The sequence below is a fragment of the Pseudonaja textilis genome, chromosome 7 (assembly GCF_049901715.1).
Source record: "Pseudonaja textilis isolate UNSWEBS1 chromosome 7, rPseTex1.2, whole genome shotgun sequence".
Classification (NCBI taxonomy): domain Eukaryota; kingdom Metazoa; phylum Chordata; class Lepidosauria; order Squamata; family Elapidae; genus Pseudonaja; species Pseudonaja textilis.
Genome location: NC_141996.1, coordinates 50,426,022 through 50,453,227, shown reverse-complemented (window position 1 = coordinate 50,453,227; position 27,206 = coordinate 50,426,022). Strand labels below are relative to the sequence as shown.

The 27,206-nt window shown below is 37.0% G+C and overlaps 1 protein-coding gene across 2 annotated transcripts in view; it reads right to left on the bottom strand.

Annotated features, from left to right (window-relative positions):
- Window positions 1-8,507: 8,507 nt before the first annotated feature.
- IL10RB (interleukin 10 receptor subunit beta) overlaps window positions 8,508-27,206 on the bottom strand; it is a 28,661-nt gene continuing 9,962 nt past the window's right edge. The window contains exons 3-7 of one of the 2 annotated variants that reach the window (XM_026700582.2): window positions 26,904-27,064; window positions 12,194-12,360; window positions 11,242-11,404; window positions 10,588-10,724; window positions 8,508-9,023 (exon numbers count right to left, since the gene is read on the bottom strand). In XM_026700582.2, coding sequence (XP_026556367.1) covers window positions 8,802-9,023; window positions 10,588-10,724; window positions 11,242-11,404; window positions 12,194-12,360; window positions 26,904-27,064 — 850 coding nt within the window. In that variant the 3' untranslated portion in view covers window positions 8,508-8,801. The remainder of the gene's footprint in view (window positions 9,024-10,587; window positions 10,725-11,241; window positions 11,405-12,193; window positions 12,361-26,903; window positions 27,065-27,206) is intronic. The other variant, XM_087937582.1, reaches the window with a different exon arrangement.

Genomic DNA, 27,206 nt, shown 5'->3' with positions numbered 1-27,206 from the left:
ACAGTCTGATTATAGTATTTCTCAGCCTCATAAGTGTTTTTCTGAATAAAACGGGAGTGGCTGGGTGGGTGGGTGTTTAACCCTGTTAAGTTAAAGGTCGATCTTTGAAAAGAATTATAGAAAATAAAATACAAACTCCTTACTCTTTCTGAGATGGGAGAAGCTGGCAATACACATAGACCCTCTTTTATTAGGGCAGGTGTCAACATGGAATGGGCCAGATAGAATAAAAACAGGTTTCAAACAAATAGATGTTTGAATGGTTAAAAATCCAGACTGTGGGGGTCTTTGGTGCTCTCTCATTGATGATGCTACTTTGGTAATGAAACGTCTGCAAGAAAACCAAGCTGAGAGAGTGCAAGGACACCACAGCTCAATGTTGAGCCTCAAATATTCTCTTCAATCAATCTAGACACTGTTAGTATTATGCTTTTTTTATAAATTCCTAACTTTCTCAAACCATTAGGAGCAAATAGAATATTGTTCCAAATCCTAAATCCTAAATCAGAGATCTAATTAAATCAGCCCCATTCATACTACAGTGGAACCTCGGATTGTTAACACTTCTGTTGGCAACCAAATTGGGTGATGACCAGACTTTTTGCTTCTGTTTTGCTGCTAGTCGTGAACAGACCACGGTGATTTCCCCTTCAGCACCATTTGTTTTTTGTTTTGGTCCATGCATGCGCAGACGGTTGTGCTTCCGGTCATGACCAAATCGGGTTGCGACCATAGTCCTAGAATGGATTATGGTCGTGCCCCAAGGTTCCGCTGTACACATTTACTGATAAGAAAGGTGGCAGGAGTCCCTCCTCTTTTTTGCCACCTTTTGCTGCCTGGAGCTTCTGTAAAGCATTGGCTAAATTTTGACAAATAGTAACTGCTGCTCCTTATGCAAAAACTCACCTGCTATTCAGCCCCATCTTAGTTAAAAAGACTAAGTGGGGATGTTTCTATGATACTAGAAATAATCCTGTTCACCGTTGTAGAAAGTTAGCACCTACCTCTCTCTTAGAAGAATGAAATATTCTAGGAAATATTAAAAAGGCAGAATATTATATTTTCCTGGTTGAGAAAAGGAGAAACATGTTTTTAAAGACAAAGCAGTTTCTTGCAGCTCCCTGCCCCTCCACCCTTCAGCTCCAGGGTGATGAGATTAAGACATGGCCCTCTGGACATGATGGAATAAGCCCTCTACCCATCTCACCACATGGCACCTGGGAAGACTACATCACCCAGCAATATTCAACCATGCTTGGGACTGAAGACAAGGTGCAAAGTTACCCTGCATGGCCCCATGGGAGTCTGACAACCAATCAGAATACATCTCTTGCCACAGGAACAGGAAGTGAGCTCAAAGTCCTCCCTCTCTCATTCAGGTGCTCTTTTTTGCCCAGGACCTCAGTGTGGTCCTGTCCACCATTAAAACCATCTTTCCAAGCAGTCACCATATTTCCTGTGTCTTTCTTCCTACTTGGAACTGAACCCAGAAGGATAATTCTTTCAACAGGAAATTTCATCTGGTGCCAAATGATGTAATCTTCAGCTTGGCAGCTGAAACTGAAAGCTGATAAACAACTTAGATTAGAAAAAAAAAATCTGCACAGAACCTGCCAATGTGAGGTACGTGACTTGCCAGAGATTCAGAATCTACTTGAATAGCTGAGACCCCAAACTCCAACAGCTCTACCAATAATGTTATAACAGCAGATAACCCAACTATATTGGCAGTTCTGAAGACCACACAACATGGACTTGGTTGTTTTGTTGTACTTGATAAGTAGTACGAGTTTTCTTGTATTTTAATTTGGTTTATTTTTCTCTCTTTTAAATGTAATGTTAATAGCTTATCAAACCTTGCGGGCTGGAATGTAGAATGCTTTTTCCTTCTTACTGCAGATTTTATTTATTTATTTATTTTTGTCAATTGCTTACAAGATAATAGGTATAAGTAAAAACATAGTTATGAATACATGGATACATATAAGAAAAATAAAAAATAAAAGAAACAATAGGACAGGGACAGTAGGCACATTAGTGCGCTTATGCACACCCCCTACAGACCTGTTAGGAAAGGGGTGAGGTCAATAGTAGACAGTCTAAGGTTGAAGTTTTTGGGGTTTGGGGAAGAAACCACAGAGTCAGGTAGAGTGTTCCAGACATTGCCCACTCTGTTGCTGAAGTCGTATTTCCTGCAATCAAGTTTGGTGCGGTTAACCTTAAGTTTGTATCTCTTGTTTGCTCTTGTGTTGTTATGGTTGAAGCTGAAGTATTCATTGACAGGTAGGACATTGCAATGTATGATTTTATATACTCTACTTAGATCGGACCGAAGGCGGCATAGTTCTAGGTTTTCTAGGTCTAGAATTTAAAGTCTGGTGGCATAAGGTATTTTGCAACGAGTAGAGGAGTGGAGAACTCTTCTTGTGAAATATTTCTGGACTTTCTCAACTGTGTTAATATCAGATACGTAATGTGGGTTCCAGACTGATGAGCTGTATTCGAGTATTAGTCTAGCAAATGTTTTGTATGCTCTAGTTATTAGTGTAATATTACCAGAGAAAAAGCTTACAAAAAAGGGAAAAAAAGAAAAAGTTACAGTGGGCTCTAGCACTTACTGTAACTACATAGCCAAAAAGGCGTTAAGAGTTGTTAACCTAATCTTACGTAGCTTTTTCTCTGGTAATATTACACTAATAACTAGAGCATACAGAACATTTGCTAGACTAAAACTCGAATACAGCTCATCAGTCTGGAACCCACATTACATTTCTGATATTAGCACAGTTGAGAAAGTCCAGAAATATTTCACAAGAAGAGTTCTCCACTCCTCTACTCGTTGCAGAATACCTTATGCACCAGATTCGAAATTCTAGACCTAGAAAACCTAGAATTACACTGCCTTCAGTCCGATCTAAGTATAGTATATAAAATCACATTGCAATGTTCTACCTGTCAATGAATACTTCAGCTTTAACCATAACAACACAAGAGCAAACAAGAGATACAAACTCAAGGTTAACCGCACCAAACTTGATTGCAGGAAATACAACTTCAGCAACAGAGTGGTCATTGTCTGGAACACTCTAACTGAATCTGTGGTTTCTTCCCCAAACCCCAAAAATTTCAACCTTAGACTTTCTACGATTAACCTCACCCCTTTCCTAAGAGGTCTGTAGGGGGCGTGCATAAGCGCACCAATGTGTCTACTGTCCCTGTCCTATTGTTTCTTTTTCTTATATGTATCCATGTATTCATAACTATGTTTTTACTTATACCTATTATCTTGTAAGCAATTGATAAACCAAACAAACAAACTGTTTAATATTGATTGATAATCTGGTTTGTCTCTCTGTGGATTCTAAGTAACCTTATGATATTTTTCCTCATTAACATCTTAAATTCTACTCCCACAAGTTCCTTGAAGCTTATTTGAATGAACATATTTAGGATTATGGGGTGTAAATAGGTAACATGTTTGACTTCATGTAACTGACTTCCTATGCAAAGATGAGGATGTGTTTGTCTATCAACTTTCCTTTTGTATTTTTCTTTGATGTGTTAACTATAAAAGATAATGCAAGTTGATACCTGGGGCTTTCTCTTTGCATGAGAGGATTTGCTTTTATCAGAACATTCTGAATAAATTGTAATTAAATGATCTTCCTCTCCCAGATTGCATAATTGGAGAACTGGCATGCTGGGGCATGAACCTAGAGCCAGATTTGGCCATCAGTTCTTACTAAGCAAACATAGTTGATGCTTAAAAGTCTGTCAGGCCTCTTTGAGAAATTTTCCTGAATCAAAACATTGAGGACTTGACGGCTTCCGGTTTGCCAGGCTTCGGCGGCGGTGGGGATTCGCGATCCTGCACGATCCCTGTTGCGCTAGCCGTCTTGGTGCCTCCGATCCAGATAGGTCTGGAGGATAAGGCTGCCCCGTAGAGGCAGCCGAAGATAGGGAGGATCTGGGAAGGGGTTAGGAGGTGTCGCAGACCCCCTCCTCACCCGGCATAACCTCCTTTTCTCAAGGCGGTGGAACAGCGGTCAGTAATGGCCACCACAAAGAAGCCCGCAGCTGGACAAGATTGTGCTGGAGGAAGAAGGAGAAAGAAGAATCAGAAGTGAAAGTGCTGGCTGAGCTGGGAAAATAACAACTTTTAAAACCCTGGAAACTGAATTGTTTGAATTGCCTGAAAGATACATTGCATCCCTAAGAAGATTGGAACTCCGCGGAGAAAGCTGTCAAGGGAAAACTTTTTTTTTCTTCACTCTCCCACCCCATAGAAATAGCAGATGGAGATTTGGATGGATTTCTGAGCATTTAAAGGAAAAGTGTTGGTGTAAGTGGGGGGAGAGGAAAAAAAATTTTTGGAGCAGAACTTGAAAAAGGAGGAGATTGCCTAGAACTTTAAAGAAAGATATATCTTAATGGGAACTCTTTGATCAAACAGTAACCCCAGAAAGAGAAATAGAAGAAAGAAGGGGAAAAAAAGTATTAAAAGAAATAGTTTATTTGGATTTTTTAGTGACTTTGGAACTCTTTGGAATTATTCTTGATTAAAAATACTTGGGTGGTTGTTTTGGAAAAAGTTTTTCTCTTCATGATGGCATTGTTTGTGGATGAACTAAAAATTCAATATCAAAAATATAAAAAAGAAGAGCAAGATGGAAAAGACACTTTGGGCACTCTTTTTCAATTTCTAGAAATGGCAGTATGCACTTATGAAAAACTGACTACGCAGCAGGATGACTGGAATAAAGAAGAAGAAGAAGCCATCTTGGATGAACAATGGGTTTTCTTTGGGGAGGAGGAGAAAGAGGAAAAGAAAAAGGGGATTTTAAGGTCTGAAAAAACAATCCAAAGGGAGAAAAATTAGATGAAAGGTGGATACAAGGTTAGAAAACAACAGAAAGGGGGTAAGCAGAAGAAGAAAAAGGAGGAGGAGAGACAAAGGGGTAAAAAGGGCAAGGAGTAAAATAAGAGAGAAAGGAGGGGATGAGAAGCCTTAATGGTGGGAAGCAAGATTTAAAGAAGCAAAACTTATTTAGAGACAATGGGTAAATCTAATTGAAAAAGGGATTCTGAAGGTACATAAGATTGTGTTTTTATATGTGTATTTAGAGTAAAATGTCTAAGATATAAATGAGTATCAATATATATGATTAGCTTTTTAATGGTATTGATAGTGGTTTATATGCTTTTATTTTGTTATTGTAGTGTTGTTGCTTTTCTCATAAAATTTATTGTGTAATTTTAGAATGTACTAAACAGAATCCCAATATAATGTGTTATATTAAGTATTATTAAGTTACGGGAAAGAGTTAAAGGCGTCACTCCAATCAGTGTACAGGAGAAGTATATTTAAAGAGAAAAGATGAATGGATAGCTGGAAAAGAACAGACAAAGAATGATAAGTATTATGAATTTTATTGAGATAAGATAAATAAAATAACACTAAGAAAGATAAAAGAGGGAAGAAGCTATATAGAAAATTGAAAATGGTAATAAGATATGGATTGATATATAAAGTAAATATGATTTTTGAATTTATGTCTGTGTGAAGAGTTTTAACCAGGGATCAAGCAGCTTTCAGAAAATATGTTTTATGTTTTTTATGTTTTATGTTTTGTATGTTTGTGTATTGTTTTTGAAAGGCAATAAAATTTTAATTAGCAAGAAATATAATTTGGATAATAGAATGAAAAGGGATAAGATATGAAGTTGAGCAGATAACGTAAATATATATATTACAATTTGGAACTACTTTGTATGTTCTACTGGTTTTCTTAGAAAAGGTTTTTTATATTATTATGCCTTGATTGTTTGTGTATTGTTCTGTAAAGTTAATAAAATTTGTCTTAAAAAAAAACCATTGAGGACTTGACAATATGTTTCTCAAAGACAACGCATTATTTGGGGAGAAACTGAAGGGTGGGCTGTTAGAAACTGATGGGGCAAATAGCACTCAAATAAAGGCAGAGTTGATTATACAGCAAGCAACTCCTTAGTAATAAAGTCACTTCAGTGAAGGGAAGCTCCCCTTCCAGAAGGAAGATACAAACTAATCAAGTTGCCCTTTTTATAGGCAAGCTCCATTATAAATGGATTTTTTGGATTAACTTCCCTAAACTATTACATTGTAAAAGGAATTCTTAGATATTCATATTACGCTATCATTTGGCTCCTAAATGCTAATTTTTATAAGAGATTAGTACTTCATCCATTTCATATGCCAAGAAAATCCTCCAGATATGAAGGCTGGCTAGGTATCAAATATACAGCTTCTGACAACTTGTGGGAAACATTATATCCTAGGCAGCTGGAAAGTACCTTAGCCCAATACCTTCATTTTTAAGTAGGGAACCAAAAATGGAAACAGAGACTACCAATTACCATTCAGTATCCATTGGCCTAAGAAAGGGGTAACTCTTCCAAAAACTCCCTCAATAGGAAGGGGAATTTAGACTTAGAAAAGAACATGGAAGTGTCTTTTAAAATTTACAGGAGTTTCAAGCCAATGCTATAGGAATGACAACTGCTGCCCTTATACAACTGGAGCAAGAGAATTCCTAATCAGTGGGACAGTAAGGAATCTGTTATAATTTCTCTTTCTGAAGAGAAATGATGCCCTCATTGAAATCCTCTGGAGAACTCTGATGCATAAGCCTATGTTCTCTCTAATGGGAAGAAGAATCAAATATGAAGAAGGGAAACTGTTACTTGCCTACTACCTTCACCCAGTCCCTGGAGTTTTTAACTTGGGGGCATTTATAAATATGGACCATTCATAACTGAATTCACAACAGTAAATGCCAATACGGCTCCGTCAGAGAATAATTTATTGAGCATACCAGTTAGAAGGGAAGAGGCCTCCTTGCTTCCTAATATTCAGCACAGACAATCTTCCATGACAAACTATCATGGCTTTGTGTCTTTGGAGCCAACTAGTGTAATGAAAAGTGCAGTGGTAAAGGAATCAACCTTCTGAATTCTTTTCCAGATAAGGATTTCATATTGCCCAGATGCTCTCTAGGACAGGGCGTTAAAGTAATGGTCTACAGCAGGTTTGAGAGTTCCGGGAGCTGGCAGAAATAGCTTTGTCCAAGCTATGGTCAAAGCCTTTCATAAGGAGACTGGTGCGCCCATCTTTCCTCTTAACCACTTTTATTGGAGATGGCTATTAAATCAATTTTTTGATATGTAAGTTTAAAACTTAAAGAATAACTTGTTAAAATTTGGAAATAAGCAGCGAAAGTTATTAGAATGTTAATTTTGGAAAGATTTTAACTGGACTAAGGGGCCAGATTGATTGAACACAAAACAAGTTATATTTCTTTTTGTTTGTTTAAAATCCTATTAAAGTACATGAAATACTGAGTTTAAGTCTAAGAAATATCTTCTTGGGAAATATTCTGGATGAGAGAAAAACATGATGAGAGGACACCTTGAAGGATACTTATTACAGGCAACCAGAAAGACTTAAACTTTGTAATTAAACAATCCCCACTAACAGAGAATGGAGTAAAATATTTTAACTCTGCAAGAATTTAAAGATATTTGGCAACAAGATACCCAGCACTTAGTCTTTAGACTTTCTGATTAATAAAAGTGGACAAAAGAAGAGATAGGAGATATAACTTGAAAATCAGGCTTTTGGAATATGGATTTAAAACTACAGGATCTAAAAATGATATTAACAAAGATGTTATACCATATCAACAAATGAAACTGGCTATCGTTTCATTAGTTAAAATGGATATACAAATAATAAACCAGAAGAATGACATGGATACATGGATCTTAAACTCAGTAACGGTGAGTCTGGCAATTTTTTTACTTTGGATTTACAAATACTTTTGTAAAGTATTTTGACATACTTTTGAAGGAATCCTTGAGAAAAGCAAAAAATAGAGGAAATGTTTTTGAGATATTACCTAAATGAATAAGCAAGACCTTTAAAACTAAAATGAAGGTTTACAAAGTGGGCCAATTGGATCAAAATTAAATTGCATATGATCCCATCTTTTCTGAAAGTTTTTAATGTTTTTTTCTTGAGTAGAATTGAATGGTGAGGCTTTAAAGATTTGTTTATGGGGACGATATGAGAAGAAGAAAGCTTTATTGTATTTTTAGAGAGTGTCATAAGATATATTATAATCAAGATGAAAAAGATAAGAAATTAATTTGAGAGGCAATATTTGAAGGGCTTAAAGGTTAATATTTTCATTTTTTCCCTAGTAGCTCTTAATGGAATTTTTTTTAATTGATAAATTAATAAATTTGATGAAATTAAAACATTTGTTTATAAATATAAGGAAGAGGTTCTAAAGAAAATGAGAGGTTAAAGTATAAAATACAAGAAAGTATTATGAAACTTATGAAAGGTAGCTATGGTTTTTTATTATGCTTGGTTGATGGGTAGATGCTTGTTTTCCTGATTCATCATGATCTCTCTCTCTTTCTGAACAAAAATTAAAGTAAATAAAACGCAAACAAAAATCTACAAGAATACTTTTATTTTTGTTAAATGCTCTTCAAAATAATAGAGTAAATATTACTGAATAAAGTATATTCAGAATATTTTAAATGTTATACTATTTTCATAACTTGAATTTGTTTGCTTATTACATTTTATTCTGAAATTAAGACTTTAATATAAATAAATTTCCAAAATACAAAATCATATACAATTTTTATCAAGTAAAAAAATTCCACTATTAATGACTTAATAATGTGCAAAGTCATTTTGTAAGTTCCAAGAAGTTCCTTAAACTAGTACACTATATTATTCCCAAGTTTCAAACATGAAGCAAAGTTGTACAACTTGAAATTTCTTTAGGTCTAATGGTGTCTTCTTGAGATCCCTGCAGCTCCTTTTTTATGTTGCTCGTTTTATTTTCCGATTCACTATTACACTGTTTTGACTCCTCCGAAAGAACAGTAAGTGTATCATAATTATGAACCTCTTCCTGTGACTGGGATTCAAGAAATTGTGAACTATGGTAAGGATGGCTTAAAAACTGTGGATGAAGACAAAGAAACAGATTAGAAATAGCCATCTTCTTTTGACAAACATTTTAAATCAGAATGTCCCCCACCGGAAGTCCCATCCCAGAGGATTCAGCCAGTTAGATTCCAATGTCACATGTTAAAAAACTCACAATTAAAAATCACCTATCGGACATTCATTGCAAAACCACCCTCTTTTGCTATGTCAGCACATCTGCAAAAAAACCCTCAAATTGCGCAATCATGAATCTTGCCAAGCAAGTCAAATGAATAAATAGTTGCTCATCCACAGAAAATGGACTCAGCGCAATCGTTTTGAGTTCTACTCTCTCACTGAGTGCAGCTTTTCCCAAACTTTTTACCCTGGAGGAACCCTTGAGATAATTTTGAGATCACAAGGAACCCCTGCATAAAAATTGTAAAAAACATGAAGATTTTGCAACACAATTCAATTCTAACCTATATAATCCACATTTTATATTTACAACAACAGTAAAGTACTAGGTCTGAAGCTGAGACAGGGTGCATAAAAATTTCAATCACTGAAAGTGCTAGCATTGGCAATTCATGAAGTCAAAAAATAATGTTAATTTTTTTTTCCAACACAATCTCTCATGGAACTTCTTGGGACCACTCAGAATCCTGTTTAAGAAAGACTGCACTAATGGATGATATTAAGCAGGGAGTAGAAATCAGGAAGTCTATTTGTGCTTCTCTATTTTGAGCTGTACTTCTCAGTGGAAAGAAAAGCAAGCACACTCTTCAGTGACTAGGGCAAGAATCAGCTATTTTTTTTCAGGTCACAAAAACTCCTGCAGAATCTTACATGGTAGAACCCTTCCCAAATCTCATAAGTAATTTCAAATGAAGATTTGTGAGAACACTTGGCTGACAACACAAAAATAATACAGGATTTTTATTTTAAAAAAACAATTAATACCAACTATTTTAGCTGTTCTAGAAAGTTTCCCTTTTATCCAAAAGATTCAGCTGCATCTATTCCAGTAATATTACAGTGTTCTTGGAGAGCATTTTGTAGCTCTCTAGAGCAGCACACAAATTTTAAGATGTGTAATTTCAGTTCCTACAGAATTCTTCAGCCAACATAGCTAAATTCTTAAAAAGCATGTCTGGCTGGGAATTCTGGAAATTGAAGTCCACACAAGTTAAAGTTGCCAAGTTTGAGAAATACTGTTGTAGATCAGGAAGATGAAGTATGTAATTCCCTGTTCACTTTCAGTTTAATATGTTATGCTAATGTCACTGTGTAATATATCAATAAAATAATGGGTTATTTTACCTTGCTACCTAAAGACTGTATGCTAAATCAGATGACCAAAATTATCAGCACTACAGTTTAAGTGGATTTAAATTAAGCAAAATCACAGGGAGGTTTACATCTTTGACCATGAAACCAGAATTGTTTGCTCAAGGTTTGTTAACTGTGACACTTCAGAACAACATTCATGGGCCATTCTACTTAAGTATGCATCACATTCTGTTTTGTAAATTATACCAATTATTTTTATTTACGTACTTACACATACAAACACACATGGTGAGGAATATACAAACCTGAATGAAATGTTGTGGTAAATAATATGAAGGGAAAAAGGAATGTTTGATCCGGTGATAATTATGACCAATCATAAAACCACAGAAAACAATGAATGCTGCTAGGATAATAACCATCACTATTACTGGACCTATCCCTACAAGGAAGAAAAAAACAAACCTGTTCTATGTATTTTTTGTGGAGCATATGATATATATATCTTGAAATCCAATATCTTTCATTTCATAATTATTAACAGTGACAGCATTATATCTAATGTTAACTGCAGAGAAGAAACAACAACAGGTTGTATGCTGGCTTTGCCCTATTGCAAAACTCAAGATTTAAATTTTTATTTATTGTTACAATTTAGGTTTCAAAATTATTTCCATAGAACACACAAGACAGCTAAAGGTTTCAAAAGGATACTTGCAGTGGGTTATATCTTATTTATTTGTTCAGTTTATATGGTAGCCCACTCAGTTAATGACTCTGGGCACTAACAAGATTTAAAGGAAATAAATGAACAAGACAATAAAATAATAAAATGTACTGCACCAGGGACAAAATGCAGAGCTCATTGCAGTCAGCTTATATATCATTCTGGCCCAGTGTCAACTGGAAGAATCAGATCTTCAGAGCCTTCTTAAAGACTGGTGAGGTTGGGCTCTTACCTACTATATTATTACTATTAATTGTTTGGGTACAAGTGGCTTCACTCCACTCTCCAGGTTTATTCAATTCTTCAGTAAATACTTGAGCTTTAACACAATATGTTGTTCCAGTATCTAGCCCAGATATTACATGAAAAGTGTGTGGTGTAGTCACGTTGATAACCTAATTGGAAAGAAACAGAAAATCACAATATAATCAAGTCATAGGAGCTTTATTTTCAATTGACAGTATCCATACATTTCTACTGCTAAAGTTCACAACAGCCTTTCCTAACACAGATATATGTCTAAATCAAATTAGACTTTCTCAACATGTTGGTTAGGGAATTCTGCATCTTGAACTCTACACATCTGAAGGGTGCCCAGGTTAGAAATCCTGTTCCAAAAATATGTCAACTCATGTTAATATAGTAACTCTGTAGTCACAATGATGAAACATTGAAAAAACATGCTACAACAATACCATGTCATTCTTGTAGCCTGTCATTTTTAAATACACTTTCAAGTCAGTCTCGTCAGGTGTTTGTTTTATGAAACACGTTGTGTAGAGGAAGCCACTATTAAAATAAATATCTAAGTCCATTGTTCAAAAATATCCAATGTTTTGCCCAGCATTTTGTTCCAAGTTGAGTTTGAATGTACTTTGCCTTTAGTTGCATCTTTAGTTCCTTCTAGTTGCCTTTCATGTCCAATTTTCCAAGTCTTACCTCATTTAAAACAAAAGAAAAGAAAAGCATTTTCCCACAGGAAAGATTTTTTATAATTAATTCCATTTTTTTTATTTCAAATTTATCTGAACCTTTAGTCTATTTGTAACTTTCTAAAATCAAAATTTTAATCACCCGTTTGCTGTTTATTAAGAAAAAAAGCAGAATTTTTCTCTATTTATTGTATATAGAAAGGTATATTTAAGCATCAAAGAAGCCCATTTCTACATGTCATCAAATATTACCTGTTCACTAGTGTTCATCCAAATTTTTATCTTGTAAACTACTGAGCCGTAAAAATCCTTCAAGGAATATCTGATACCATTAAGTATAACAGGAGGGCTTTGGAGATGAATATCCAAGACTCCAGGGTTTCTGAGTATAATTTGTACAATAGGAGGTGTAATGATTGCTAAATGAGTTGAAGGAAAGAAAAGAAGATACTTATTTTTACTCTTTCTCTAATCCATTTAAATATACAGCTTGACATATAACCATCTTCTTTCCTATTTATTCATTTAAAAATTTTAAATGTAGTTGTAATATTTTTTCATACCGACATAGCAACAAATTAATATTCCTGTGTTTTTCCTTATATTTTACCCCTATGTCTACCTGTCATTTTTGATCTCTGTTTCATTTTTATAAAGATGCTAAGCAGCAGTCCTGAATGGTGAGGTTTATTAAACAGAAAGGTTTTGGCTCCCCTGTTTGTGACTGAATTCTGCTGCATATGTGAAGGAAAGTGCATTTAAAAAATGAACACATGATTAGAAGACTTAGCTCCCTCCAACCATAGCACACCTCAAATGTAATTATTAATACTAGCTTTAGAAAAATAATCAGCAAATGACTATCAAACCAAACCCATAATGTCATAGCTTCTCAAAACACGGTGAGAAAAATGCATAGAAAGAATTTTTTCCTGACTTCTGGTGACGTTGCAGCATGGCGAGGTAGGAGAACCTTGATCTGCTCTCCTAGAGTGGGGTTTTTGCTCATGGGCAGCCGTTCGAGGCGAAGTTAGATCCTGGTGGGATCACTAGAATGAGGAAGAACTCTTGGAGCCAAACAGGAAGTGCAATCCTGGAGGTGAAGAAGGGAGCCCGAAGCACAGGGCAAAAGAAGTCAGCCAGCTAGGCTGGCCCAAAGACGTGATGAAACAACTGTGAGAAGGAAGCGGAGAGACGAGATTGAATTTGGAGTCCAGGAAAGAGGTCGAAAGGAATCGATGTTGGATTATAACTAATAGATAAATCTGAAAGGTAATTGATACGTGTGTGAAGTGCCGGAGGGGAAGGAGGAAAGTAGAAAGTGGCTGCAAGACTGAACTGTTTACCCATAGCTCCGGATAAAGTGAAAAATTGCTTTTAAAGGGGAAGTGGAAAGGAAAGAAGAGTGACTATTGATGAGGAAAGTTTTGTATTTCCAGTCACATAAATATACCGCAGAGAATATTTTACAGCGGAGAAGAATTGTGAAACTTTGAAATTTTTGAATGAGGAGTGACAGTGCAATTCGTGGAGGCAGACATTGTGACAGGGAGAGCAGAGTAAAGTGGCAGGGGTACCAGACTGAACTGAGAACTGAGAATTGAGACTCGAACTTATTTCTGGATACAGTCGGATTACTAAGGAAACACTAGGAAAAAAGGAGATTGTAAATTCTCTCCTCATTGAGTGTTCGTTTTGTTCTCTTTTTTTTTCTTCCCTCAAAATTGATTGGAACGGTATAATCTCACTTTCTATTTACTTAAGGTATACATTTAATTAATAAGAAAACAAGATTGGTTACTTTGAAATGGGTATTAATTTAAGTAAGTAATATTTAACCCCTTTGGAGTATATTTTATATTTCTCTTTTCTTTTACTCATTACATATATTTGATTGACTATAGATTAATGACTTTAACATATTGATTAATATAAAGATGAGAAAATTAATTGTTCTTTCCCTCTCTTTCTCCTATCCTCCTTATATTAAATACTGTGAATTACTGAAATATATATATATATGGATCTTTGGTTGTTCGGGTTTTCTCCCACGTAAGATTCGAAGTATCTAGGCAACGTTTCGATGAAGTCTCATTCATCATCTTCAGGCTTCTGTCTCCGGCTCTGTGCTTCTCAGAGTAATGTGAGATTGCAGCTGCTTCCTCCTTTTAACTGCCAGTGGGGGTGGGACTTGATTGGGTGGGGGCTTGGCTGTGTTCTGATTGGGTGGGGTGTGTTCTCATTGGTAGGGGGTTTGGCTGTGTTCTGATTGGTTGGGGGGTTATCCGTGTTCTGATTGGTTGGAGGCGTGTTCTGTTCAGGTGGGGGCTTGGTTGTGCTCAGGTTAGTCTTAGTTGCTGGGGGATTTGAGCTGGTAAGTTGTGATCTTGCTGTTTGGCTTCGAGTTCGTGGTCCTTCTGCATCTTCATAGTGGGTGTCGGTTTGCTTCATGTATGGCTCGGAGGGGTTTGAAGTGGGTAGTGATGCAGCTGCTGTGCAGCTTCTGGTCCATGGTCGTGTCTCATCTTCTGAGTGGGTGGGAGTCTGTTTTCTACATGGAAGTGTGGTGGTGGCATCTTGTGTGGCTCTCATGGGTGTGGGTCTGGTGTCCTTCTTCATGTTAGGTACTCATCTGTTCATGAGGGCAGGTTTCCAAATGGCTGGAAGGCGGGAGGTGTCATCTCGTTTGTTCATGCTGTGTGGGCGTTTTTCTATCTCTATGGCTTCTCTGATTATTCTGCTGTTGAAGTGTTCGGTTTTGGCGATAGTTCTGGTATTTTTAAAATCAATTTCATGTCCTGTGGCTTTGAGGTGTTGGACCAGGGAAGAGGTCATTTCTTCTTTTTTGATTGAGTTCTTATGTTCTTCAATGCGTGCACTTATTCTTCTGTTAGTTTGTCCAATGTATGTGGTAGGGCAGGCAGTGCAGGGGAAAAGTGCAGAAAACAAATATATATATATATATATATATATATATATATATATATATATATATATATATATATATATATATATATATATATATATGTGGATCTTTGGTTGTTCGGGTTTTCTCCCGCGTAAGATTCAAGTATCTAGGCAACGTTTCAATGAAGTCTCATTCATCATCTTCAGGCTTCTGTCTCCGGCTCTGTGCTTCTCAGAGTAATGTGAGATTGCAGCTGCTTCCTCCTTTTAACTGCCAGTGGGGGTGGGACTTGATTGGATGGGGGCTTGGCTGTGTTCTGATTGGGTGGGGGTGTGTTCTCATTGGTAGGGGTTTGGCTGTGTTCTGATTGGTTGGGGGTTAGCCGTGTTCTGATTGGTTGGAGGCGTGTTCTGTTCAGGTGGGGGCTTGGTTGTGCTCCGGTTAGTCTTAGTTGCTGGGTGATTTGAGCTGGTGAGTTGTGATCTTGCTGTTTGGCTTCTAGTTCGTGGTCCTGCTGCATCTTCATAGTGGGTGTCGGTTTGCTTCATGTATGGCTCGGAGGGGTTTGAAGTGGGTAGTGATGCAGCTGTAGTGCAGCTTCTGGTCCATGGTCGTGTCTCATCCAATGTATGTGGTAGGGCAGGCAGTGCAGGGGATTTCGTATACTCCTTGGTTTTCTAATTCGATTTTGTCTTTGGGGTTTCTTAGGATGGTGGATATTTTTCTGTTTGTGCAGAATGCTGTTTTGATGTTGTGTTTTTGGAGGATCTTGCTAATTTTGTCTGTAGTGCCTTTTATATATGGGAGGAGGGCTTTGCCGTTTTCTTGTTCTCTGTCTTGGATTTTGGTTGGGGTTTCTTTTTGGATTAGGTGGGTAATCTTCTTTCTTTGGAATCCATTGGCTGTAAGTACGTTGGTGAGAGTGTGTAGTTCGGTTTTTTGGTGTTGTTCATCGGCTAAGCATTTTGTTCTGGAGATGAGTGTCTTGGCTACGGAATTGATCTGTGCTGGGTGGTGGTGTGAGAGTGCATGTAGATAGCGGTTAGTATGTGTTTTCTTCTGGTAGATGGTGTGTCCTAGGGAGCCATTGGATCTTTTGTATACCAAGACATCTAGGAAGGGAAGTTGGTTGTTGGCTTCTGTTTCCATGGTGAATTGTATTTTGGGGTGTAGGCTGTTGAGGTGTGTGAGGAAGTTGTTCAGTTTTTCTTTCCCATGTGGCCAGATTATGAAGGTGTCATCTACGTATCTGAGCCAGAGTTTGGGTTTGTGGTCGTATTTTTTCTAGAGCTTGTGTTTCAAAGTGTTCCATGTAGAGGTTTGCGATGACAGGTGAGAGGGGTGATCCCATGGGTGCTCCTTCTATTTGTTTGTATTTTTGTCCATTGTAGGTGAAGTATGTATTGGATAGGCAGTGGTTGGTTAGATCTAGGATGTGCTTGGGGGTTGTATTTGTTTTGGATGGCTGTCAAGGCTTCTTTTATTGGCACTTGGGTGAAGAGGATATGACATCGAAGCTTACTAGTAGGTCGCTAGGTTGTAAGTTTTGTTTCTTTATGATCTCGATGAACTGGAATGAGTTTCTTACGTGTGAGTTGATGGATTCTGCATAAGGTTGTAGTTGTTTGGCGAGAAATTTGGCTAGGTTTTGTAGAGGTGAGCCTATGGAGCTGACTATTGGTCTGAGTGGGGTTCCTTCTTTGTGTATTTTGGGGAGACCATAAATCTTGGGGCATCTGGATGATTTTTCTCTGGGTATGATTCCTTGCTGGATTTCTTCACTGATGGGGGAGGCTTTTATTTTGGATTTGGTAGTTTTTTCTAGGTAGGTGGTGGGGTCTGTCTTTAGGGGTTTGTATGTGGGGTCTTGGAGTAGGTTGGTTAGCTTGGTTTGGTAGTCAGATGTGTTCATAACCACTGTCGCGTTGCCCTTGTCTGCTGGTAGGATTATTATGCTGGTGTCTTCTTTCAGGTTAAGTAGTGCAGTTTGTTCTTCTTTGGATAAGTTGCTTTTGGGTGGTTTGCTAGTGCAGAGGATGTTGGTGATTTCGAGTCTGATTTTGTTAGCATCATCAGGGTTGGTTTTGGTCAGATCCACATATAAATACCCGCGAGAACCTCAGAAAACATATATATATATGGTATTCAGCTTTGTTCGGGTATTTTCCCACGTCATTATAGTTGTGCTTTTAGAGTTGTAGCAACATTTCGGCAGAATCTCATCTGCCATCATCAGGCTTCTGTATAGTGTTCGTCTGTGAGTCAGACTTTCACAGCTGTTTCTGTTTTAAATTTGGTGCTAGCCTCCTGCTGTGCCAGAATGGTTTTTTCTTCATCCTTTTTTCTTCATCAGGATGAAGAAAAAACCATTTTGGCACAGCAGACCCCCCTGATACCTCCAGCTCAAACACACCCCAACCAGGCACCCAGATGAAACCTAGCTTCGTAATAAATGATAGCTGTCCGTTTACTTGGAGCCAAGCCGCACTAAAAGCCTCCAATACAGGAAACACAATGTTGCCAGCCAATCAAGACAAAAAAAGCTACAAAACAGACAGAAGATATTAGAAACACCAATCAAGCAGAACACAGCAAACTCCAAGACCAATAAACACAGACCAAGACTCCCAACCAATCAGGATGAAGAAAAAACCATTCTGGCACAGCAGTAGGCTAGCCCCAAATTTAAAACAGAAATGGCTGTGAAAGTCCGACTCACAGACAAACACAATACAGAAGCCTGATGATGGCAGATGAGATTCTGCCAAAACGTTGCTACAACTTTAAAAGCACAACTATAATGACGTAGGAAAATACCCGAACAAAGCTGAATACCATACATACAAATACCCGCGAAAACTTAAAAAAACAAATATCAGACCTCTATGGGGAGGAAATAAACAGCCAGACCAAAACTTATGAGAAGCTGGAAGTTAAAAGAGCAGGAATACTATGTGACCTCAAATTCCTACGCAGCTGCAGTGACAACAATGCAACCACGACCTGCTTCAAATTAACATTTCATCACAGCACAGCAGCTACTAAACATATCCTGAAAAGAACTAAAATGGCTCTACTCAGGAATGAGCTCCACAGAAAGAGATTCCAACTCAATCAGTTAAACAAAGATCTCCTAATTCTACACTTGGAATTAAGCAACAAAATCCACCTTCTACTTTGGGACAAGATAAAACAACTTACAACTTGGAGAGCTGAAACTGAAACCACTTACAAAAATGACAAACTCCTGAAGAAACTAAAGAAATTAGAACATGACAAGAAAGCCCCCAACAACTCACAATACCTGAAACAATTAGTATACAACATTTCCAACAGAGAACTCACCAAAACAGAAACAGATGTCCTAACCAAAGGATTCAATTATGCTATAGCACCCCCCAAAAATCCCCACAGAATCCATCATATGTGGAGTAGAATCCAGCCTAACTAAATTAAATACAGATCAAGCTAACAGAATAAGACACCAAGTTACTAACATCCTATGCACAAGCAAACCACCCAAAAGCAACTTGCACAAAGAGGAACTAAAAGCCCTGCAAGCCCTAAGGAAGGACAGCAGCATAATCATACTTCCAGCAGATAAAGGTAATGCCACAGTAGTAATGGATAGAAAAGACTACGAAACAAAATTGACAGACCTACTCCAAGACTCCACATACAAACCCATAAACATGGACCCAACCACATATCTGGAAAAAATAACAAAGAAGAAAATCATAACCAGCAACCTGAGCAAAGAGATCCAAAAGACGATCATCCCAAGAGAAAAATCTTCCAGATGTCCCAAACTATATGGCCTACCCAAAATACACAAAGAAGGCATACCCCTCAGACCCATAGTCAGCTCCAGAGGAGCACCACTACAAAACCTAGCCAAATACCTAACAAAGCAGCTACAGCCTCATACTGAAGCAGCAGCTTCACATGTACAAAACTCATACCACCTCTTGGAAATGATCAGAGATCTACACGTGGAACAAAAAGATCTGCTTGAAGTTTTGACATGGTTTCACTATTCACTCAAGTCCCGATAAAAGAAACTCTCGAAATCATCAAAAATAAATACCAACCACCTCATGAAACTAGCAGAACACTGCTTAACCAACACATATTTCATATACAAAGGACAAAGATACAAGCAAATTGAAGGAGCCCGTATGGGATCACCACTGTCACCCGTCATTGCAAACTTGTTCATGGAAGAATTCAAATTCAGAGCCCTAGTCAATGCCACCCACAAACCCAAACTATGGTTAAGATACATCGATGACACATTTGTGATTTGGCCCCATGGAAAAGAAAACCTAAACAATTTCCTAACACACCTAAACAGCACACACCCCAAAATCAAATTCACCATGGAAATGGAAACAAATAACTACCATTCTTAGATGTACTAATCTACAAAAAAAAATGGCACTCTTGGACACACCATATACAAGAAGAAAACACACACCAACCGCTACCTCAACGTCCAATCCCATCACCACCCAGCACAGATAAACTCCGTGGCCAAAACACTAATTGCCAGAACCAAACGCCTGACAGACAAGACACAGATAAAGACTGAACTATGCACCCTGACTAAAGTACTGACAGATAATGGCTTCCACAAAAGCAAAATCACTGGCCTGATCCACAAAAACACACTGAGACATAATGGAGACCTAGAAGATGAACAGACCTATGGAACAGCTGTCCTGCCCTACATAAGAGGTACTACAGACAAAATCAGTAAGATACTACACAGGCATCACATCAAGACTGCCTTCAAAACAGACAGAAAAATAGCAGCCATCCTAAGAAACCCCAAAGATAAAATTGACCTGGAAAACCAAGGCATATATGAAGTTCCCCGTGCTTCCTACCCTGCCACATACATTGGACAGACCAATAGAAGAATAAGTACCCACCTGGGTGAACATAAAAATGCAGTAAAAAAGCTGGAACACACTTCCGCACTAGTCCAACACATGAAAGCAACAGGTCATAGCATCAACTTCAATGGCACCAAAACCCTAGCCACTATAGAAAACCCCAGCTACAGAATTATCAGAGAAGCCATAGAGATTGAAAAAAGACCTGAAAGCATAAATAGAAGAGATGACTCCACCAGACAGTCAATTATTTGGAAGCCTGCACTCACAAACAAAAGAATCTCCACACCACAAGCCTGGGCACAAACAGACCCCCCTGATACCTCCAGCTCAAACACACCCCAACCAGGCACCCAGATGAAACCTAGCTTCATAATAAATGATAGCTGTCCGTTTACTTGGAGCCAAGCCGCACTAAAAGCCTCCAATACAGGAAACACAATGTTGCCAGCCAATCAAGACAAAAAAAGCTACAAAACAGACAGAAGATATTAGAAACACCAATCAAGCAGAACACAGCAAACTCCAAGACCAATAAACACAGACCAAGACTCCCAACCAATCAGGATGAAGAAAAAACCATTCTGGCACAGCAGTAGGCTAGCCCCAAATTTAAAACAGAAATGGCTGTGAAAGTCCGACTCACAGACAAACACAATACAGAAGCCTGATGATGGCAGATGAGATTCTGCCAAAACGTTGCTACAACTTTAAAAGCACAACTATAATGATGTGGGAAAATACCCGAACAAAGCTGAATACCATACATATAAATACCCATGAAAACTGAAGAAAACATTAATGTAAATATTAATTAGAAATTTAAATTCCTATTATATATTTAAGGTAATATTAATTGAAATATTGTAATTAATTTAAAGAAGTAATTGGAGTTATAACACTGTTATATATTTAAACATAGCTGAATGATTTTTTAACCTGCTAGATGATTTAAGAATGAATGATTAATTGAATTTATTAATACTAGATATAATATTAACAGAACGTGAAGTCAACAATCAGGATAATAACGAGTAAAGTGAACTGGAAAGTTTTAAAACATAATTAACTGATAAGAATCTCCTCACCTAGTGGTGTTAAGGAATTAAATCAAGCAGATAAATAGTAATATAAAAGCTTAAGAGAATTGAGAAAATCGAACTGTTAAACATAAATAAAATTGATGGTAGTAGGCAATACGACTTGGGAGAATATAGCTAGGATAGTGGAGAAACAACAAAGAATTATTAAAGAAATGACCAGCACATCTACCACCATTACTAAAGTAGGAAGAAAACTGACATCAGCAGTAACACCATCCACCCCCACAGCAACATTGACCCAAAAAACAATTGAAGGGATATTGGCACCAGAAAAATCTACAGCTCAAACCAGTACACAATCAGTCCAAACTACATTATTAACTATTCAAAGCATGATGTTGACATTGCAGGAATCGATGTCTAAAAATCATATGGAAAGCAAAGCAGAAAGAGAAATAATAAAAGAAGAATTAAAAAATGAGTTAGGGAAAATGAGAAGTGAAGTCAAAAATTTAGATGGAAAGATAGGCCAGATTCAAGAATTGATTAAAATAAATGAAGAGAAGATTAAAGTGATTGAAAAACAAGCTAATCAAATAGAAAAGAAGTTAGAAGGCATGGAACAAACAATTAAGGAGCAGAATAAAGAGACCAATGAGACCCTGACTCAGGTTGAGATGGACAAGGTCTCCTATTATCTTAGATTCCAGAACGTGGAGGAAGAGAGAGGAGAGAATTTACCGTTGGTGATGGCGGAGATGTTGGCGGAGCTTCTGAACAGAGATAGGGATGAGATGGTGAATGAGCTGGATGATATATACAGAGTTTACATGAACTACACGAGACGGCATAGACTCCCCAGAGAAGTGCATATTAGATTTGCAAGGAGGTGAGTGAAGGATATAATTTATAGAGTTACGAGAGATGAAGGAATAAAATACAAAGGTAGAGAAGTGATTGTTCTAAAACAGCTGCCGAGGAGAATTCACGAACAAAGGAAAGACTATCAATTTCTCACAAATTATTTAAAAAAAAAAAAATCTTTCAGATGGATTACCCCAGAGGGTATACTAGCAATATGGAAGGAAGGAAAAAAGGGTGAGAATAGATAACCTAACCAAAGCTCAAGAGTTCTTCGACCAAATAGGAGGAACAGAGGAAGAACTGAGCAACAGAGATGATCATGAAATTCTGAGCCAAGAAGAGCTACAATCCAGAAGCAGGGGGAGGGAGAAGGAGAAGGAGAGGGAAGGAGATGAGGAGACATTGGGAAGAGAAGAAATAGGAGTGAGGATGAAAAGTCAAACGACGGGTAAAAATATTGAGGGATAGAAGTAGGGAAGGAATGGATAAAGGAGTTAATTTGATATCTATAGATATTAATGGGTTAAATGACCCAGCTAAGAGAAAAAGAATATTCTTTAAACTAGAAAAACAAAAAGCGGATATAATATGTATTCAAGAGGTTCATATAAAGAATACAGATAAAGGGTACCTATTAAATAAAAAGTTGGAGAAAATTTATGCAACATTGGCACAATTGGCAACATTGGTATTATATATAAAAGAAGATATAGCTTCAGAATTGATTTACAAAGATGAATTAGGAAGAATGGTAATGGTAGAAGTGGTAATACAAAATAAAAAGACATTATTGGTGGGGATATATGCCCCTAACAAAAACCAAAGTGAATTTTACAAAAACCTATATGAAAAATTAATAGAATTTGGAAACCCAAGAATTTGCATAATAGGAGACTATAATGCAATAACAGATAATAGACAAGATTATGCATGTGAACAAAGACAATTTAAGAAACGGAATACATTGGCTAAGAAATTTATAGAGATGGCCAAAGAATTAGAATTAGTGGATGCATGGAGAAAAAGGAACCCAGGAATATCACAGTTCACTTTCTACTCCAGCCCACACAAATCATGGTCCAGGATAGATATGGCCTGGGTAAATAGTGAGCTATATAAAGAGATTCAGGACATAAAAATTTTGGTTAATACATGGGCAGACCACAACCCGATACAAATAGTATGGAAAAATAGTCATTATAAAAAAGGTAGATGGACACTTAATTCCACGTACTTAAAGAGAAAGAATATATTCAAAAAGTTAAGGAAGAATGATCAGTTTTTTCAAATTTAACAGAAAACAGGATACCTCATTGCAGAACTTATGGGATACAATGAAAGCATATTTAAAGGGAATATCAATAGCTTATATAGCAAACAGAAACAAGGAAAAAGAGAGGAAGCAGAAAGCCCTAACAAAAAGGATAGAGAAATTGGAAAATAAGCAAATGGAAACCCTGGGAGATGAGTATATCAGAAACAAACTAGCATTAGTTAAACATGAGATGAACATTTTAGATCAAGAGGAACTAATTAAAAAATTATTATATACAAAACAAAATTATTTCGAACATGCAAATAAACCCGGAAAGTGGCTAGCATATAAATTAAGAAAAGAAAATCAGAAAAGAACGATATACCAATTACAGGATAAAAATGGAATAATAGAGACAGATCAGGAGAAAAAAAAGGAAATTGTAAGAGAGTACTTCGAAGATCTTTATAAACAAGAAGCAGTTGACTTAAATAAAATAGAAGAATATTTGAAAGGAGGAACTCTCTATCCAATATCAGAAGACAAAAAAGAGATGTTGAATAAAGAAATAACTTTAGACGAGCTAAAGTTGGCGATTCAAAAACAAAAAAGAAATAAAATGCCAGGCCCAGATGGGTCACCAAATGAGCTATACAAAGAAATAGGTTATATATTAGAGATGTTATTAGACTAGAGGCTTGCAATGGGGTATTACTGGATGCTCAAATACCAGAATCTTGGAAGGAAGCATACATAACATTGATTCCAAAAGAGGGCACAGATGCTAATCAAACAAAGAAATACAGACCAATATCCCTTCTAAACTCTAATATCCCTTCTAAACAGATTACAAAATTTTTGTGGCGGTAATGGCGGAAAGATTAAAGAAAATACTCAGTAATAAGAAGTCCTAGGCACAAGGTGAAATGTGGGAGAGGAGAGAGAACCCACCTTAAACTCCCTGGGAGCACTAACAAGCTGGCAGATAAGCTTTGGGAAATAAAATATTTGAGAACATGAACTGGAAGTTAGAGAGAAGGTCGGTTTCTTTTGAAGACAACAAAGTCCACATTTTGGACAGAGAGGACTGCTGCTTTGAAAGAGGGGTCGAAGAGGCCATCTATGTCAAAATTGAACAGCCCTCTCTCAACAGAAGGGGAGGGACATGACATCATCTATCTCGAGTCTACAACACAGTCCTTTCAACTGTTTTAAAAAGGTTCCATAACCATTTACACTACTCAGGTGACCCTGACAACACAGATAAACCTCCAGGTGGTTCAACTACTCTCCAAAAGAATGCAAATGACAGCTGTCTGCAAGGAATATAAATCCTTCTTTTCCCCACCATCCAGCCCAAGCTGAAGCAGCTTCTTGGATGAGAAGCAAAAAATCTTCAAAGAAAAACCAGATAGTCCAGTTGCCTCTTGAAAAAGCACTTTGGGGACATCTGAGAAGAAGCAACATAGAAAATAACTAAAGCAATACTTAAAAAGTCAATGTTGGTGGTTTAGGTTGGTGTCCAGGTTACTGATGAGCAAATGTTTGGATAAAAAAAAGAACAAACATTGTCTCCTCCCCCTCCCCCTTAGCTAGGCCTTCCAATTCCAGAAGGAAGAAGGGAGAATAGCATTCCAAAGCCAGTAATTAAGATAAGTGATTGTGAGAAAAGGCAAAAGCCATACGCAAGCAAAAAAAAAAACATCTAACAAATGTTTAGAAAAGTTTATACCAGTCATTATTTTTCAGATTTTCTTTAGGTATTCACTTTTGAACTACAGCTCACTTAGGTATACAAAACTGTACCACAACTCGATTGCAATCTCTGGCAAATACAATAAATTAAATGTGCTGTGCTGTCAGCTCCATGTATGTCTGAATCCGTTCCTATATTTTGAATGAAGTCTATTACTAATTTCATTCCTGATACTCAAGGTTGTTAATCAATTCTCTAGAGATTTCTTGAAACCAGCTTTTAAAAAATATATTTGCAAGTACACTTAATTACTTTTGAGAAGTGTGCTGTCCAGCCAGTTATAGTTAATGGGAATTGGTGTAGTTAGTTAGTAATTGGGAGCTGTCCCCTTAAGGGAATGCATCATGGTAAATGTAGTTAAGGTATCCTGGGAAATGTAGTTCATGTCATGTGGCCACATCTGTAATCCTGATTGGTCACTGAATTGACCCTTGGTGGGTTGAGGGAGGTTTCTTCACTCTTACTTGGACCCCAACAGCATTCTGGTGCTTCACCCTTTGCTCCTTCATTATCAGGATAAGAGATAACCATCTTTTTACCCAGAAAGACAGATATGCAAAGAATTGGACATTGAGAAGAATCTCGTCATAAGTGTGAGTTATCTTGAGGATGCCTGATGAACCAATAGAAAGATTTTGTATTGATGCTTTGTGGAGTTATCTATCTGCCTTTATACATTCAGTCAGTAATTATAGAGGACAGAATAAGAAGTCTTTGATATTAACACAGAATTGTAACTGGAAAAAAAACAGGAAGGAACTCTTTTTCCATTTCCATTTGAAGGGATCTTTAAAATTTGCCTTTGTTTTAATGGTAAACTTGATAAGTAGTCAGTGGTAAAATAAAAAACAACAACATGACTCCCAGGATTGCAGTAAATATTGAGATGGTTCCCACAATTTGTTAAAAGTCTTTAAATTTCCCAAGTAGGATGCTTGGAAGAGGCAGTAATGTAAGATCTGAATATTGCAACAATTCAGCATACCTATTACTAGGGGTGTCTTGCAGGATGTGATTTTAAAAGTTAACATAATAACACAATTAAAGATTGCAACATTAATGCAATGTCACGACATCATCTTTAGTTTTTAAAGCCTGCCCTGAAGACACTGCCATTATTCAAATCCTATTTCCTTTCACTTCTGTGCTCTGTTGAAAACAGATAGAAAGGGAAAGGACAGCTGACTTTTAAAGCATTTTTGCAGCTGACCTGAGATTCTGGAAGATAACAATAAGAGAAAACTCTTAATTTTTTTTCCCTTAATGATAGCTTTTCTAATTCTCTCTGAAAACAGGTAACTTGATCTGGTTGCACTCGAAAGAAGCTGCCATTTTTATACAGGTTTTGTTTCTGTAGGAAACTCTGCCACTTGAGGCAAGAAAAATTATTTTAATCTAGAACATACAGTGATATAGGAGATTAGTTTCATTTGGGACCGAGAATTAAGAACAATGTTTTATTACTAAGGAAAATATTCAAATCCAACAGGACAAATATGCAGAAGTAAATTGCAAGAAAGGAAATAGCCTCTGTGAAATATTAATATTATTATTTCCTAATTTTAACATTTTTGGGGGAGGATGGATGCATTGCTTTTAAGCTTTTCATTCCTGAACTTTATTAAAGCTATTCATTGGTCCCACTATTAAGAGAGTGGGTGAACTTTATTAACGCTGATAATTTTCTATTAAAAATATCAGTGGCAAGTTATCACCATTTATCTTTATACCTTACTACCCTATTTCTCCAACAATATGGCCTCCCCCAATAGGAAGTCGCAGCATGTTTTATAGGCATGAAATGAAATTAAGCCCCTCCCCCCAAATTAAGGCCTATATTAAAACATGCGAAATGGGGGGAATGGTGGGGGGGGGCTTGCCGTTAGGAAGTACTTTTGTTGCACACCTGGATATGGTGCTGCCTGCGTTGACCCTGATACGAAGTGCCCCACCAATGCCGAGGTCAACATCCAAGCCATCGCCACCCGCCCGAAGATGCAAGGGGGGGAATTAAGTCACCCCCGAAAAGATGACCTAGCCATTTTTTCAGGGCTCAAAAAAAATAAATAAGACCCAGCCTTATTATATGAGAAACACGGTAGTATAGTTCAAAAAGATTCAAACCTGACATTTTTTAAAAAATAGTATCCTCTCATCATGACACTTATAAAAATAGTTCTGTGCTCTAATACTTCAAATCCATATACATTATAATAGGGAATTAGAAGAATAACTTACTGTCCTTGAATGGTGTGAAGTTAAGATATATCCAATGCGACTGTTTATTCTCAAATTCAGCTCGAATTCTTAAATTGGAAAAACTGTATTTAGGTATATTTGAAATATTGCACTCTGTGAAGTATGTCCTTTGGCACAAGTCAATGAATATTGACCTCAAACTATTTTTAAAAAAGGAAACAAAATTAATTATGAGAATAAAAAGCTTTCTTTCATATGCTGAACAATAATATTCATTTTCAGATTTATCTTATATCAACAGAAACATCTTATATTGATTAGAAGAAATATATGTATACCTAT